Raw genomic sequence first — 17,228 nt, 5'->3', positions numbered from 1 at the left:
TAGCTGATCTATATCAGTACTCTCAAGTATCAGAGAGGTAGCCGTGTTATTTAGTCTGTAGCTTCGAGAACAATAAGATGTCTTGTGGCACCTTACAGACTAACAGATATTTTGGAGCATAAGCTTTCATGGGCAAAGACCCGCTTCATCAGATGTGTGAGTGGGGGGGTGGTTTCAGAGGGTTATTTAAAGAGTGGGGTCCCAGTAAGAGGGAGGGCCAGAGCTGACAAGGTCTATTCAGCAAGGTGAAAATGGCCCAGTATCAACAGTACTTATCAAAAGAGGAAAAAACAAGTCAGATCAGACAGGGGAATGTGAGCCTTTGTCAGGGTCTAATGGGGTGATATTAACACCCAGAGCAGAGAAACCACCTTTGTAAGCTGCGAGCCACTCCCAGGCTCTGTTTAATCCATGGTTAATGGAGTCAAATTTGCAAATAAATTGCAGCTCAGAGATTTCTCTTTCCATTTGATTTTTGAAACTTTTTTGTTTCAGGACCGTCACCCTTAAATCTGCCACTGAGTGTCCAGGGAGATTGAAGTGTTCTCCCACGGGCTTCTGTACATTACCATTCCTGATGTCTGATTTATGTCCATTTATCCATTTATTCTTTTACGGAGAAACTGTCCAGTTTGGCCACCAAAATCTGCTGGCTTAAAGCACAAACCCGTTAGCATGTTCCAACCTGGAAGATTCTTACCTTTCTTGGCCTCAGTTGAGTAACATGCTAAGATTTGACGTATATATAGATAAAAAAAATCTCCTCCCACTACCTATTTCCAGAGGGTGGGATTGAATTTACCTTTGTTTTGCTTTCTCCTGTTATTCGCCTTCCCTGAAATAATATTATCTTTCTTCTGATGTTGCTATTCAACAATTTTTTCTTTCCTTTTCTCTCATTTCAAAGGGGTGGTAAAAGAGGCACACTGATGGCCCTGGAAAGTAACATAACATATAGTTTGAGCAACAGGCTCCCACACCTTACCCCACTAATGCTTCACCCTATGGGAACCCTGGGGGAGTGGGGTGATAGTTCAGTCCACAGAGACATTTAATCCTGGGCCTCTGTGTAGATTATCGTAGAAGTGACAGTTGTAGTGTACACATTTCCCCACCATCCAACTCATTGCACGTATCAGAGGCCACCAAACAGCAACAGCTTTCAGTCGCTGTCAATGCTGGATTCATACAAGTGACCATGAGATGAAAAACAACAAGAAGTTCTGTGGCACCTTATTGACTAACAGATATTTTGGAGCATAAGCTTTCATGGGCAAAGACCCACTTCATCAGGACTTCTTGTTGCTTTTGAAGATACAGACTAACTCAGCTACCTCGCTGCTACGTGAGGTGCAAGGCTTCACAGCCCATTATCAAACCCTTTGAGCCATTCACCTGCCCAGAACATGTTTCTCAACAAATTTATTGAAAATAGCTCAGGAGAAGCATGTCCATCTGTAGTAAGGCCATGGCCCCATTCCTGCAGGGAAGGGGTTAAACCCTGCCCTGGGGGAGGCTTAGGCTGGGGAGCTGGCCGCTGAGGCAATTAACTGAAAATTAAGGCCTGGCTAGGGCTGTATAAATGGGGGCTCCAAGAGAGGAGGAGGGAAGACTCTTGCTCCAGCTGTGGAGCAGGAGGGGCCTGACTGCTAGGTGGTTCCTAACACAGAGCAGGGCTGGGGGAAAGGCAGGCAGAGCACTTTGTATTTTACCAAATACAACATAAGTCAGCATATGTACCTGGGAGAAGCTCCCTTACTCCCCTCCTGGACTTTGAAACAGCTTGCAGGGACCACTGTCCATAGGAGAACCAATGCCAGCTGAGCTAGAGGGGAGCCAGAGAGTGCATGGAAATAGCATAGAAATATAAGGCTTTCATGTGAATAGCCATTTTCCACCTAGCAGATTCTCAAGGCCCATGAGAATCTCAAGGAATGGGGGCTTTAGGCCTGAACTCTCTGTTGTACAGAAAGAGTCAGAGGAAACTCCACAAAGGGCCTCAGTTTTTCTTCCCTGGGCCGTGTCCTGAAGTTGCTGAGATTCTTGGAGAACATAGCAGGTAAAGGGAGATAAAGATGAGTATTGTATTGGTGGGTCCCATAAAACCCCAACTAAAGAAAAAAAGGATGCTTTTGAAAATGGTGGCATTAGCATGTCTGTGCCTTGGTTTCCTTGTCTCGATACTGGGGACAAACCAACCTCAAGTGGGCCTTTCCCAGCAAGTCTCATGAGTCAGGAGATGTGGGTGCTCAGAATGACTGAAAATGAGAAATTAAGAGTCTTGAGCTGGCTGCCAAGCCTATCAATGTTCCCTGCTACAGTTTTGGACATGCTGCCTTCTGCTACCATGGCTGCTTCTCTGCAGCCCTTGTACCCTCAGGCCCTGCAGCCTGGGAATTTGCCTGGTCAGAGTTGGAGACTGTGTATTTTTCTGTGAACTGGGAGAAAGTGGCATTGGGATAAAGGGAAACAGTTTGCAGAGCAAATTGGGAACAAAATCTAGATTCAATAAATGTACTCCAAAAATCAGAAGGCACCTGTTAAAACTTGGAATTTGACTAATTCAGAGTGACCTTAAATTACTTAATATGCTAGCATGGACTATAGTGAATGACTGGAGGCACTCAATATTACCTAGAATTGTTGGTGCAAGCCTATTTGTATAGTTTGGGCATGTATCTGGAATGTTTTTAAAACATTCTGCTGAGCTGATTGTAAGAACAATGCGGGGATTGGAGGATTTTAAAGCAAAGCTATTTGCTGTGTTGTCTAGTCCTTTTCTTATCATTTTTTTTCAAGAACAACTAAAGCACATATGATCAGAGAGATCCCAGGAGATGAACTGCATTCCTGGCTTTGTTGGCTACAGAGCAAACAGCCCAATAATTTGTTTAAATAATCATGCACAATTTGCAGGGAGAAAGTTCCCTGCAATAAGGCTGAAAGGATTTTTCTCAATGAAGAACAGTATGCAAATTTCACACTGAAACAAGGTCAGGCATTCTGCTTGCCAGTGCACATTTTCATTATTATGAATGTAATAAGACAGGCATTGTTAGGTTCCCTCTTGCTTTAGTAAACCATGATGAGCAGTTCAGCTAAGCGTATTAATGGCTGCTGGTCATGAGCATTATGGTAGCTAATGCACAGTCACTTGTAACACAGGTTTATGGATCCTTAAAAAGCTTTTAACTAGAAATGTGGTAGTAAATTCCATGGCCCTAAACCACAACTGCACTGTAACCACTGTGTGGCTGTTTTGAAACAGCAACTCTAGCTAAAGGACTAAGGCAGCGTTCCCCATACTTAAAACATTCACATACCCCTTTCAGGACTTCAGCCTTACCGGCATGCCCCCTCTCCCAGTGCCATCCCAGTACTTATCTCCTGAGCTTTAGTAATTTATTTTATGCTGTGCACCCTTTGAAATCCTTTTGAGTACCACCAGTGGTACACACACCACACTTTGGGAAACACGGGATTAAAGTGTGCATGAATAGTAGGACAGTGCATGAAATACCTGAATTTGCAAAATGGAATTACATCAGATTAGCTTGATTAGCCAGGACTCTATTAGGGTTTAAAAAAGAGCTTGATAAATTTTTGCAGGTCAGGTCCATAAATGGCTATTAGCCAGGGATAAAGTATGGTGCCCTAGCCTTCATAACAAGGGCAGGAGATGGATGGCAGGAGATAAATCACTTGTCTTCTGTTCTCCTTCTCTGGGGCACCTGGCATTGGCCACCGTCGGCAGATGGGATGCTGGGCTTGATGGACCTTTGGTCTGACCCTATGGCCATTCTTATGTTCTTATGTTCTTATGATACATGCTTGAGGTTGCATCCCTGTAGATCGGCTGGCGATAATACCTGTGAGAACTCTGGGTAGAGAGAAAAAGTAGAAGGTTTTAATTCTTACAACATCCTTGTGAAAAATGATTTTAGGATTTAACATCATATCTAAAGTAACTCTGATAGATATTAACGTTATTGTCAATGATAGGAAAATGGAGGCACAAGGAGGCAGGGTGACTCTTTCCCTGTGCTGAATGTGGAACAGTTGTAAAATTACTTGTACTCAAGCAAGTTCAATGGCAATCAGTCAGAACTATGCAGTTCAAAGGTTCCAATTAACATCAAATTCTCATTAGAAAGAAATATGGCATAGCTGGAGTCTTTCATTTACCTTCTTATCTTTCAGGCTTGCACAAAGAGAGGTGACAAACTCCCATACACCCCTCTCACACAGGAATGGGGGTGACTGATTGGCATGACCCAAACCATTCATCTTTGGTGCTCTCCATCATTAGACACATGAGCAGAGGAGTGACTAGGGCAGTGAGACAGACTGGATATTGCTGCCTGTTTGAAGGGCCACATTTTAAAAGGATGTTGAAAAGAGTCCAATGGTTTGAGGGCTAAAGAAAAATGCCTTCTTGTGAGCTACTGACAGGAGCCTGATCTGTTTAACTTCTACTAAAGAAGGCTGAGAGGTGACTTCACTGAAGTGTCTAAGTGCTTTCCTGGAGAGAACATGCCAGGCTTTTTATGTCACGGAGAGAGGTAGACCAAGACCAGTGGCTAATCGTGAAAACAGACAAATTCATATAAGAAATAAGGTACAATTATTTCACAATGAGGCTGATTCACCACTGGGACAAATCAACACAGCAAGTGTCGGATTCTCCACCTCCTGGTGTCTTGTAATAAAGACTAGGTGCCATTCTGGTGTGTGTTTGGATCAAAACTCAGTTATTGTGATATATAAGAGGGCTGGGATATATAGGGATCAGATTAAATGCTCTAATGGTTCCTTCTGGCCTTAAAGTCTACTACTTAATGGTAAGCTGAGTGTGGCACAGGGATGCCTGTGGGGCTTTACTGTGCATCCAGCTTGATCCCCAGAATCAGTTGTCATTAAGTGGGGTGATCCTGCGAAGCCTGTCAAACCTCAGCCATACAGGGTAGGTGTGGATGTAGCAGTGACATCACAAAGGCCTGTTGTGGGGCCTCAGCCTATTGGAGGACAGTGGTGGAGAGGTGATGACCTCATAGAGAGACCCTGACATCAGCCAGGCAGGACAGAGGGGCAAGGCAGGGGCAATCCCAGAGACTCCCATGGCTTTACAGCAGCAAGGCTCCTTTTCTAGGTCTCTCCTTGGGGACTGGAGAGGGAACTAGGATTAATGTACGTGTGCATGAGGAGGAACCTCGTCTGAGTTTTCTTCTTCCCTACTATTGCTCTTGTAGACCCTCATTAGAAGATAAGAACCACAGAGAGGTTTGGAATCTGTTCAGACTGATCCACTTGGTTCCAGCTGAATGCTAGCCACAGAAATCACTAGGTTAAAGTTAATTTATTTCCTGCCCAAGACTCTGTCCCACAGAATCACTGGGGGCATTGGGAGTTTGTCATTTAGCGTTCCCTTTTCCTCTTCTTCTTCTCTTGCTTCTTTTCCCCCTTCTCCATTCAACCCTGCCTCCACCAAGGAGGGGTGCATGTCAGGGGGTTGCTGTCACTGTGTGAGGCCCTCAGAAGAGGTGGGGCTAGAAAAGTGCTCAGAGAATTCCCCTCTGGTGGTGACCTGGGCCATCCTTTTGGATTTCTGCTGAGAGCCCTCTGCCTTCTGGCTCTGAGTCTCAATACTGCTTGGCCAAAAAGATGCTATTGATTGGGAAGACTCAGGTCCTTCTGTACTCTTTTAAGACCAAATAGGTCACCAGCAATCATGCATTGGATTGATGGTGCTGCTTCTCTGCAATTATTGTGTCTGGTCAGTTCCTGATTTTCTCTGATGTTCCAGTTCTTCTCTAAAATTTGCTCAGTAATGACTATGAACAATTGCTGGTTTGAAACTCATTTGAGAGAACTTTATTGTGATCAGTTTCAAAAAGGAGCCCTGTCTGGATGAGCTGCATCAATTTTGAAGTGCCGCGGCTGCCCGCATGCTAATGAGGCACTGAATATGTATTTCAGTGCTTCATTAGTAAACTTCGAAATGGCCATTTGCATGGCCATTTCTAAGTTTTTGGCTAGTGTAGACATGGCCATGGGAGGCTTTGAGACTGATCCCCTCTGATGGTGACCTGGACCATCCTTTGGGACACCTGCTGAGACCTTCCAGCCTCCCACTTCTTAGAGTCTCGATCCTGATTGGCCCAGCAGAGGGCTATTGGCAGGGAGGAAACTTTTTCCAATTTCTTACCTTTGACCCATGAATACCCCTTCCTTTGCAGGTTCTGCATAAAGATTGTCTGACCTCAGGCATGCCATGCTGGGGAACCTGCTAGCAGGGTGTCCAGACATGGACAGGATCCAATATATATTGTAGGTGAGCATGGTCAGGAGGGGCAGGGGACACTTTTATCTTAGCACTGGGGAGAACTGGAAAGGAGAGACTGGAAATTCATTTTTCTGTCCATCTACTTAGCCTGCTCCCCAGTGGGACATCCTTGGTCAGGACAGTGCTATTGAAACCCAGACACCTACTGGGTATTGATCAATGTCGCATATAGTGGCACCTACACCTCATATGCAGAGAAAGAATGAATCCCTTCCAGGGCTTTAGCTGAGAGTCAGGTGGCTTTTAGCTCAAACTGTGGAGGCTCCTGCACTAAGCTCCAGAGGTTCCAGGTTTGTGCCCGCATGTGGGTGGTTACACTGTGTTGGGCCCTTCCTTCCTCAGGGATGGGGGAGGAGATAGAACTTCAAGTCAAGGTCCTAGCTGCTGTGAGAGCTTCAAATCCCTCTTCCAACCCCTGGTCTTGCCATGAGATCCAGGAGAGGCTCTCACAGAAGAGTCACAGAATCCATCCTAGAGAACCAAGTGGGCCTGAATGGAACCAGCTCTTCTCTCCTACTGGCACTGAGACTCACAGGGTGTGTGTGTGGAAATTGTACTTCCAGTAATCCCCTTCCTCTGAACGACGGCTTTTGATCCAGTGAGAGGCCTGGGGTGGGGGTGAGGTCTCCCTCCATCCTGATGAGCTGTTTGTGAATCAGGAGTCCAGAAAGGATGGGACCAGCCCAGACACTGAACATTGTCCCAGTCTAGAGAGACACAGATAAATCGTGACAATCCCCTTCTCCAGTGCCATGACCAATTAATCAGATATTTCACCCCGAGCACATTGCGCACAGGTCTGTTGGTCATGACCAGTCTCCTTCCTCCACAGCGTGTCAACTTCTGCATTAGATCCAGAGAGTCTCAGCTGAGAGCCAAAGCTGGAAGGAGCAGCAGAAATCCTGTTCTGATTGACTATCTCCCTCTCTGATGTAAGTGATCTCTGGCTCTGGCTTCCTGATACCAGGCGTAGGCAGGCTGGCACCAACAGACCATAGGACCTGCTGCTGCAGGGGCTGTGTGTGGGTTGGGAAGGCAGAGTCAGAGCAGGGAATGAGATAGACTTGAGTCATGTTTATTTTCTCCTGGGTCAGTGAAGATCCTGGGACTTTAAGGTGACCAAGTGCCAACCCTTGCTCCAGGCAGGTTTTTACCTGGCTTTGGGTCCCTTTTTCTTCTGGAGCAGCTGGGGTTGCAGGTCCTCAGGGAGGGCCTTGTCCACATCACTTTGCTCCAGAATCCCTTGGGGGCAGAACTTGCTGTAGTTCCTCTACCCTAGAGTCTCCAGCAGAGAGATTTGGTGGACAGACTCCTGGCCCAGGGGAGATTGGGAGCTGACAGGAGGATGCTGATGGAGTTCCCTCTCACTCCCTTCCATTAGAACTCAGCTCAGTTCCCCAAACGAGGGAACTTGGTGACTTACTGCAACTGTCCATCAGTGACCCACCCAAGGACAACGGCCAGCTGCCCAGGGAGGGGATTTACCAGCTCTGCAAACTGCTGCTGTGCCAAAGGTAAGGAAACGCGGCTGGGAAATGGGACCCAATAGAAGAGTGACACTGACAGAAGCCAGGCAATGGAACCCAGAAGAAATGAGCTACCTCCCATTTGAGACGTTCTCCCCTTGGGTAATGGGAATTCAGTTGAAACTCACCATATCCTCTGAGACTGGCCCTAACTGGAGGATGAGTCTGTCTCTCTCCTGCTCCTCATATTCATTTAGGATCAAACTCTCCTCCCCAGGGACCATAGAATCATAGAATCCTAGGGCTGGAAGGGACCTCAGGAGGTCATTGAGTCCACCAAGGATACTCCATCCACTGTAGAGAGCCCTGCTATTCTGTAGGACCTGGGATGCAGCCCAATGAGAATGGAAAAATACAGCCAGCTAACCCACACAGAGAAATCAGAGAATGAGAAGCTGCTAAGGAACAGCTGTCACAAGGAGATGAAGTTAGGAGCTCCTCCTACAATGGGCTGGGGAGTGGGGGCGGGGGCGGATCTGGCACTGAAGGTCACTAGAGAGGAAGGTGAGTCCATCCCAGGGAACCAGTTGCCATTAATTCTCCCTGACTCCTGGGGGAACCAAGTCTCTGACATGGCCTTGTTCTCTTAAGGCAGGAGGACACTGAGGCCATGTGTCAGCTCTGTTCCATCTTGTCCTGTCACCAGATGCCCAAGGCTCTGCAGGGGCTGTACATTTCAGGGTGCCTCTGAGATGTACAGCCCCAGATTGGTCCAGGAGAGGTTAGAAAGCAGGGCTGTGCTGTTGGGATTCCACCCCACTGCCCCTGCAGAACTTGCTCTAGCTGGAGGAAGAGTTTCAAAGTGAACCTGTCATGGAGTGTACATGCTCACAAAAGCTCAGAAGCCAAAGGGTTAATCCCAGCACTGCCTGCCCCAGCTGACTGGCAGGGTAACAGCAGCTGGGAAGATCACAGAGATGGGAAGCAGGCCGGCAGGTCTACTGAAGACAAGTGAGCAGGCAGGAGAGAAAGGAACTTCCATCAGCAGATTGCTGAAGAGCCATCCAAGGACAGCCCTCGGCAAGGGGCAAAGAGGCCAAAAGACCAAACGCCCTAACTGGCCTGCGCACAGGGTGAAGTTCCCAACTATTAGACCACAAGGAGTGGGACTGACAGCCCCACCGATGATAGACACATCCGCCCCTCTTTGGCCAGGGCATGTACCTTTGTACTGACGCACCACCTCCCTGAGCCGGACAGCTTCCAAAGGGGAGAGGCAACAGAGAAGGAGACATGACCTGGGGAGACGCTGAAGAAGGTGAAGCAGGAGTCCTGACCAGAGGAGAGAGTCTGCCTGCGGCAGCTGTCCCACACATGAGAGCAGGGCCCAGCCCTTCCAAGGTGAAAGTGACTCTGGGGAATTATTAGTATCCCAGAGGATTGCCCCAAGCAGCTAGGATCATCGGCACAAAATCCAGTGCTCCTGGACACACTGGGACAGGTGGCAAGCCTGGCTGGGGACAGGTGACGTGACAGTGCTTCAGGGCGACGTACTCAGTGGCTCTTCCACACAAAGCCAAGCTTCTCCTCCCCACAGCCATTCCCCCAGTGTGGGCTCTGCCCCCGCAGGCCAGGCTGCTGGAGACTCTGCCTGGCTCATTTTATACAGGAACCACCCCTTGGCACAGGCCTCTCCCTTCTTTCTCCCACTTCTCTCTCCCCTCCTCTGGCATGAGCCACTAAGAACACATACGCGGCCTGAGGCGGCCCTTTAAGCTATTGACAGCTTTTCAGGCCAATCGCTGCAAGAGCCAATCAACATAGACTAGCAGGTGAGCCCTCTTCCGCTCCTCCCTGAGAGGAGGGTTCGGAGGCAAACGGCAGCCATCTTGTGTGTGGCATGTTCTCATCCCGCCGTCCTTCAGCTCTCTTCAAATCTTTGCGCTTTTCAGGAAGCCTGGCTATGAGCAGCCGTTCGTACAATGGCCGGGACGAGCGGATTGAAATCCTGGGGCCCTGAAAGCGCCTCACTCAAGATGGCGGATGAACTGCACCGCTTTTCAAGATGGCGTCCGCAGGCGTGCAAGGATAACGTCATCCCTCGCCGGTCGAGGTTGGTGATGGGCGAGTCCATGTTGGCGGGGGAGGTTTCCATGGTAGCGTTAACCTTGTTAGAGGTTAATGAGTTTTTCTGCAGGAGTCTCGGGGCTGCCTTCTCTGTGGGGCGTTCTTTTTTTTTCTTTTCGGTTTCGACTAGGTCCCGCCCAGCGTGTCTGTGACGCCACGCCCTATGTTGACCACTCCAGCCAATGGGGAGGCGAGAGGGGACGCGGCGCGGGGAGGGCTCAGGCAGGGGAGGCTGTCGGGCGGCGCGGCGCTGCGCGCCTCTCTGTGTCCGTCCCTGTTGCCTGCCCGGTGCGGAGTTCGCTGCGCTCCGCAAGCGCCGCGATGGCCGAGGATCCTAGTGCCCTGCCCTGGTCCATCAACAGGGATGACTATGAGCTGCAGGAGGTGATCGGTGAGTGGGGCGCGCGGGGAGCTGTCAGTCGGGCACGGGCCTGTGGTGCCGCTCTCTGCGCTCCGCCCGGCAGCTGGGACTGCGGGGCGGGGGGTGGCTACGGAGCCGGGGACGTCCCTGAGTGCTGCGGGCCGAGGCGGTGTCTGCGCTAGCCAAGGAGCCCGGTTCCAGTGCGGGGACTGGGTCTTTGTGCCAGCCGGGGAGGGTGACAGGAGTCAGGGGCGAAGGTGCGGGCCAGCCGTGGTGTGTGTGTGTGCGCGCGCGCGCCTGTGCTAGCCCGGGAGGATACGGGACTAAGGGCCTGGGGTGGGGGTGTCTGGGCTGGTACGTGGGGATACAGGAGTCAGGCCGGGGTTACGGGACCAGGATGGGGGCGTGTCTGGGGTGGTACGGGAGCCCGGGCCCGGGGCGGGTGTCTGGGCTGGTACGGTGGGGGCGGGGAGGGATACGGGAGTTCGCGGTTGGCATCTTCCCGCCCGGTGGAGTCCAGACCCGCGCTGGGGGGTGTCTGGAGACCGGGCGGGGGTAGGGGGCCGGTCTGTGTGTGGGGAGGGGGACTGTGCCAACCCGGGGCGGGGGTAGGGGCCCGGCCTGTGTGTGGGGAGGGAGACTGTGCCACTCTGGGGCGGGTTACGGGCCCAGCGTGCGGCTGTGTGCGCGCTAGCTGGCTCCTGGCTGGCGGTCGGATCTGAGGTGTGGCCGTCTGTGCCGGGGGTTACGGCCCTAGCATGGGGGGGGCGGTGCCTGTACTGTCTCCCGGGCCCGTGCCTGGCTCCAGGGTGTAGGAATCCCAGCTGGAGAACATGGCCTCGCCCTGGAGGAGACGGGCAGGGCGGGGGCGTGTGTGTCTGGCCCTATCCTGGAGACGGCGTGACTCTGTCCCTAGTCTGGAGGTGTGCGGCCGCCAGGGGGAGTCTCTCTCGGGTTGTCTGACTTAGCCTTGCGGCCAATACCTGGCGGAGGGATGCCTGCTCTTGGCTTGGAGGTCTTGGGGCCTTGGGTGGCGATTGCAATGGAGGGCAGACCTTTTGGGGGTGTTTTCAGACCTGGGGTACATATTTGTATCAGGTGTGTGTTGAGAGCGCTGTTTCTGATCCTAGGGACTTGGGTGACTTTTGGATTCAGATCTGGGATGAGGCAGCTCTGGAGCCACTGTGTTGGCTGTCTGTCTACTCCTAAGGTGTAGGGATTTCAGTGGTGTGTGTGTTTCCATGGAAAAAGAATGGGAGGTGGTGCTCTGGTGTCTGTTCTTGGATCTCTATGAATTGGTATGTGCCCTTCTGGAAGTGTCCCTAGGGAAAATTGTAGTAATTTTTTCTCTTGAGAGGTGTGTATTGTAGCCTATGGTCCAAGTGACATTCCCTCTCACCCCTTCACTGGAGTTTGTGAATTTCTCTGGCTTAGACTTTTGGGCTTTTTTGGCTTTGGGATTGGAGGTATTTGCTGTGGGCAGTTTCTTGCCAACCTTGGATTTTTGAAGAGGGGTACTTGTCCACCATGCCTGTCTGTAGGTGGTCTGTCTTGGCTGTTGGGAAGGATGAAGAGGTAAGGTGTTATCGTATGGAGCTTTAGATGTTGGTAAATAATGAAGGGCAGTTTCTCTTCCTTGGATGCTGCAGTATAGAATTTCCTTTATTGAGCAGCTTACACAAGCTGTATTCAGTCAGATGGGAGAGTCCATCCATATGGTGACTATTAATTTCAAGGCACTGTGTGCTCTGTTTAGGACAGGAGGGGTTTTGCTGTGGTTGATTTGTCTTTATATTTGTAATCTCTCTCATGCTTTTTTTTTTAAGCTGGAGACAGCTGCCCTTGCTGTTTATGAATGGCTGAATCTCTTCATTTAAATGTCTTTGTAGCAGTAGATCTCTCTGCCCTGATTCACTCAATCTTTCTTTTTAATTACTTTGTTAGTAGGTTCCTGTGAAGGCTATATTGTTGCATACTGAGTATCTTAACACACTTCTTATTGAGTGCCACAGGTGACTGTGCAGTCAGTGCCTCACATCCTGTTTGACCAGAGTGGCAGAGAATGGAGGGTTTGTTGGTCAAGGTGATAGAAAAGTTAATTTTTAATTTAATGTTTATGAGGTGCTTTGAGGAGCTTTCCTGTCTTGAAGAATGTAAGTAAAGATGTTTCTATCTTTAGGCTTTCCATCTCTATCACAGATCTGCTTTCTATTGTTAGGGCTGGAGAATTTGAGAAAATCATGGTGTAAATTTTCAGAGAAATTAAGCCATGATTAAATTCCTTGCACTGTTTTGAAAGTAGGAAGGGTCTAAAGTTATGGTTGGTGTGGAATCTTTGTGGAAGTACTGGAAATCCCTGTAGATCCATCGGATCAGGTTCCATTCCCTCCTTTAGCGTACTGAGAGAAACAGTACTTTAGAAGAGGGAAATGGACTGATGCCTGCAACAGAGACTGGGGAAACTAACTTGTGAGAATTAGCACTTCTTAACTCTTTCCAGGAAAACGCCCTGGGGAGGCTGCTTTCCAAAAATTGGGCTTGTCCTGTGAAGAAGCAGAAGCTGGAGTAAACTGCAACTAAACTCCAGTTTCTGTAAAGCTGATTCTGTGATTTGCTTAGAGGGCATCTACTAAGAGGTGCCTTCTGCAAAATACCAAATCCTTAGGTGTGGATTTTTCCCGTTAAGCTCTTTTATGTACTTATTGAAGTTTATCTGTGCTGAGGAAAAGGAAATTCTCACAGGGTTGAGGAGACATTTAAACTTCCGACAGCTGCTTTCAAGGGAGCTGCTGACTGGCAGTCCTCATACTGAGAAGGATCATTAGGAGGACTGAGATACATCATAGCTCTCTTGTAACAGTACTGAGCTTGGCAAGTAAACAGGAAAAGGCTTTTTCTTTCCTTTTTCTTTTCCCCTCTTCCTCTGTATGCTGAATTCCTGGTTGTCAGTTGCTCACTGCAAGAGCTCATCAGGATTCTGGGCTACATTGCATACTTTTGTGGAACATACACTGAAAGGTGTTTATAAGTATCCCCTCCCCCGCCCCCTTACCTTACCCTTTCTAAACGTCAGAATTTCTGCTAATGTCTTGGATGTAGATGTGACTTAAGTCTCAGCACATATATAATTTGAAGGAGAAAATGTTTCAAGGTTCTCTTAAGCAACTGAACTTTTTCCCTCTTCTGCATACATACCTCTCGCTCTTATCAGGGCCTTGCTTGGTTCTCATTACTCCATCTTTGTCAGCTTACAATTTGTAGTCATGGTCAAAGAGGGGATCCCTCCTGGAAAGTGCTAATCCGTTCAGCTGCACTTTTAAGGTACTTTACTATGTCTGGGGTTGTGACTAATGTTAAGATTTTTTTCATGATTGTTTTAAAAAAACAATTCACCAACAGGTTGTGGGGAAGAAGCAAAAATTCACTGAAGCCCGTTGTCTCTCTTTTTTTTTTTTTTTTTTAAATAAAAATAACTAGAGGCAGAGATTGGTGGGGGTGGGAAGGAGAATGACTGACTGCCTGAAGCCCAAGCAGCAGGGAAGAGAGTCCGAGTCCCTCTGCAAGAGAGGGGGCATCAGGCACCTGCTGCTATGGGTACAGATAGCTCTGGGGGCCCCCTGCCAGCTGACAGATTTGTTTTTGCTGCCCTGAGGCCGGAGCAAAAATGTCAAATTTCTCAAAGTCATGGAATCCATGACCTCCGTGACATAATCTTATCCTCAGTGGTGACAGATGTTCTCCAGGTTTTCAAACTAGCCCTCTGTAAGTAACATACTCTATTTTTTGGAAAGCAAGTAGAGGGAAATCACTTTTTCACTCTCTTCTCTGATTCCTTATTTCCTCATGCTAATTCTCCGCCTGTAAATATCCATGCAGGAATCCAAAGGGCAGTGTGTCCTTCTAGTGCAGCAGTTAAGTGGGAATACACATCCAGAAAAAGTTCCCTCATAAACCACCTTACAGATTCTGTCTAGCATTACAATCCTCTTAGTCAACAGTAGATGTGATTCATTCAGTTTTAAAGGTATAGATTGTTGCGTACATTCATGTTCACTTTAGTGACTAACGGCTGAGTGTTCTCAAGTAGATTCCTTTTTTCACTGTCGTGTTGCAAACTAACTTGTTCAGGATCAAAACTTGTCTTAAAGCAAACGAGCCCCAAAAGCTTTCCGCAAATGCGACACGCCTGTTGTGTGTAGGTACTTTTTCTGGGTGAGTTCGATCAACCACTGTGTAATCTGGCTTTCTTTTAAAAAGCAGTCTGTCCCCCTTATGGTTGTAATGATAAACCTTATTCCTGGGGTATTTCTGTGCCAGCGGAATTAAATTGTACAAGTTTCACTTGTCAAAATAACACTAAAATGCCCATTTCCATTATTTTGGTAAGTTTATGCAAAATACCTGCCACCAAGTATGTCTGCAATAACACAGACACAAATTTCCCCAGGAATAAGGAGTTAAAGGAATGCATATGATGACACAGTTGCTCTTTCTCTGCCCCCTCTCCTGCAGAACCCAGCTGTGGGGTGTTCAGTACGATCAAATTCCCCTCCCTTCCAGCATCCTGCCACAGGGTCCCCGCAGCCCAGACACCTGCCTTTTGGCTTCCTTCCCAGGGATCCAAAGGGAGACAGCTTGGTGTTGGGTCCCAGAACTGCACCGTTTCCTACACTGCAAGCCTGCTGCCTCTGACTTTCAGGGCCCTGCCCCACTTCTAGGAAAACTCCAGTTCCCTCTCCCTCCTCTGGCAGTGTCCTCTATGTGTGACTTGTGCTCTGCCAGATGTAGCGGTTCCTAGTTGTGGCCAGCAGCACTTCAGCTCATTGGTGTGTGGGAAAGAAAATTCCGCTCAAAAATATTAATTTCGGCAATATGCAGTGACACAGAATTCCTCCAGAAGTGAACTCTTCAGAAGCTGAATGCATGGAAGTCAAGGCAGCGCTGTCTATAAAGTCAGAAGGAATATAGCCTGTTGCTTGGCTCTTCCCCATTCTGATGTAGAGGGAAAACTAGACAGAATTCTGTGGGTTTGTGGAGTTGCTGTTGTGGGAACCCTGGGGGCAGCAATGAAATTGAGTGGGCTCAATTCATTCACATTCATCTAGGGGCATCTTCAGAAAGCTGTGAGCAGTATGGGAAGTAGGTGCTGGAGCAAGCTAGTAACAGAGGACAAGATGCTAAAACCAGAGGCAGGGTAGTGGTAAATTAGCAGAGAATGCTCTCTTTTTCTCACCACTCGCCGTAGCCTCTCCCCTTACCCCCAAGACTCCCACCCCCCTGCTCTGAGATGGGAGTGGGGAAGAAGACAGAGTGAATTTACATGTTCCTTCTCCTTTCCAGAAGTGAGGTCTAAAATAAAGTATTACTTATTAAGGTTTCCCATTTCATAAATACCTATGGTTTGTAAGAGCAGAATACTTTATGTGAATTGCCTAGGGAGGTTTTGAAGTCTTCATTGCTGGAGGTATTGAACAGCAGATTAGACAGACATCTATCAGGGATGGTCTAGAGCAGGGTGTGGGCAACCTGTGGCTCTGGAGCCGCATGCAGCTCTTTAAGGAGTCAGTTGTGGTTCCAGAGGCTGCTGCTACTGGCTCCTCTTGTGGCTCCTTGCCCTACCGCACTGAAATAATGGAGCTAAATTTAATTGGTTTAATGGGTGGCAGGAGGGACTCTGGCCATTAAACCAACTAAATTTAGTTTCATTGTTTCAGCAGCATCAGGGCAGGGAGCTGCCTGTGCTGCAGGTGGGGAAGTGTTAAGTCAGCAGGAGCTCTGTGGGGAGAGGAGGCCGAGTCTGCCCTTTCTGGAGCCATGCAGCCCTGCTGAGAAGGAGGTGGTGGTGGCTGTGGAGGAGCAGCAGCAGCACATGCATCTGGAGGAACTCATCAGCTGAGCCGGGTTAATCCTGGGGGGTGGTGGGGGCGAGTTTGTGGAATGGGGGTAAAGCCTGGGGATGGGAGTGGGCATGGAGGGTTGATGTGAACGTTGCTCCTTCCTGCTTAAGAGCCTATTTCCAGGCACAGGATTTCCTTTTCCTCATTTGCTCTTCAGTCCAGGGGTGAAAGTAACTTAAACTTTCTGACTGGTACAAACCATGTGTGCACTATTCTTAAAATAGGGGTTACAGAAAGTACAGTTTTACATTATTAAGGACTGTCTTGTGTTCACACGCATTGTGGCTCTTCGCATATTGATTTTGTAACTGAAATTTGAACAAATGTGTCTTCTCACTGTTCTGGTTGCATACCCCGGTCTAGACAGTGCTTGCTCCTGCCCTGACGGCAGGGGACTGGACTCGATGACCTTTTGAGGTTCCTTCCAGTTGGATTCTATAAAGGAAGAAGGAGATGGAATGGGAAAAGAATTGCCCAGCAGTAATCCTGTATAGAATCTGTAGGGGGACTAGAATTGATGGCTTGCTTATGAGTCTTGTATGCTAATTGTAGTCAAGTTGTAACGAACATCAATTCCATATGCTTAAATAATTTAAACAAACCGGTTTTTACCAACGCTAAATTGAAAATGGAAGTCATAAAATGCACTGCAGTTTTCTTTCTATTTAATTCTCTATATGCTCCTGGTATTTCTCCATGTATTTTAATTGGCTAAGCAAAGTCCATTTCCATTGCCAGTTCTCAGTGTTCAGTTCAAAACACCGCGGGGAAATCTCTTTTTAAAAAGAACTCAGTAGAAAGCGGATACCTTTCTGTTGCTCTTGGGCTGTATTAAAGCTTTTGCAAAATCTGCTGAAGAGGAACACAAACTAAACGTACCCACAGTGTTCAAAGTGTTTAGATTATCTAGGCATTTGTGTGCCTAGCCTTCATCACCACATAGCTGTTGCACCATACTATGAAATCCAAATGCCGGTTCAGGAACTGTAAACCTCTGTAAGCAATGAGGTGACCCTGCCATAGCTAAACCATCT

At 48.4% G+C, this 17,228-nt stretch overlaps 1 protein-coding gene across 2 annotated transcripts in view; it reads left to right on the top strand.

The window, feature by feature from the left end:
- The first annotated feature begins 10,162 nt into the window (after nt 1-10,162).
- Nucleotides 10,163-17,228, top strand: part of OXSR1 (oxidative stress responsive kinase 1) — a 107,006-nt gene continuing 99,940 nt past the window's right edge. For both annotated transcript variants that reach the window (XM_074985148.1, XM_074985147.1), the window contains exon 1: nt 10,163-10,327. In XM_074985148.1, the coding sequence (XP_074841249.1) occupies nt 10,258-10,327 (70 nt within the window). In that variant the 5' untranslated portion in view covers nt 10,163-10,257. The remainder of the gene's footprint in view (nt 10,328-17,228) is intronic.

This window comes from Carettochelys insculpta, chromosome 2 (genome assembly GCF_033958435.1).
Source record: "Carettochelys insculpta isolate YL-2023 chromosome 2, ASM3395843v1, whole genome shotgun sequence".
Classification (NCBI taxonomy): Eukaryota; Metazoa; Chordata; order Testudines; family Carettochelyidae; genus Carettochelys; species Carettochelys insculpta.
The sequence above is the reverse complement of the archived record's forward strand: the minus strand, read 5'-3'. Positions and strand labels throughout refer to the sequence as shown.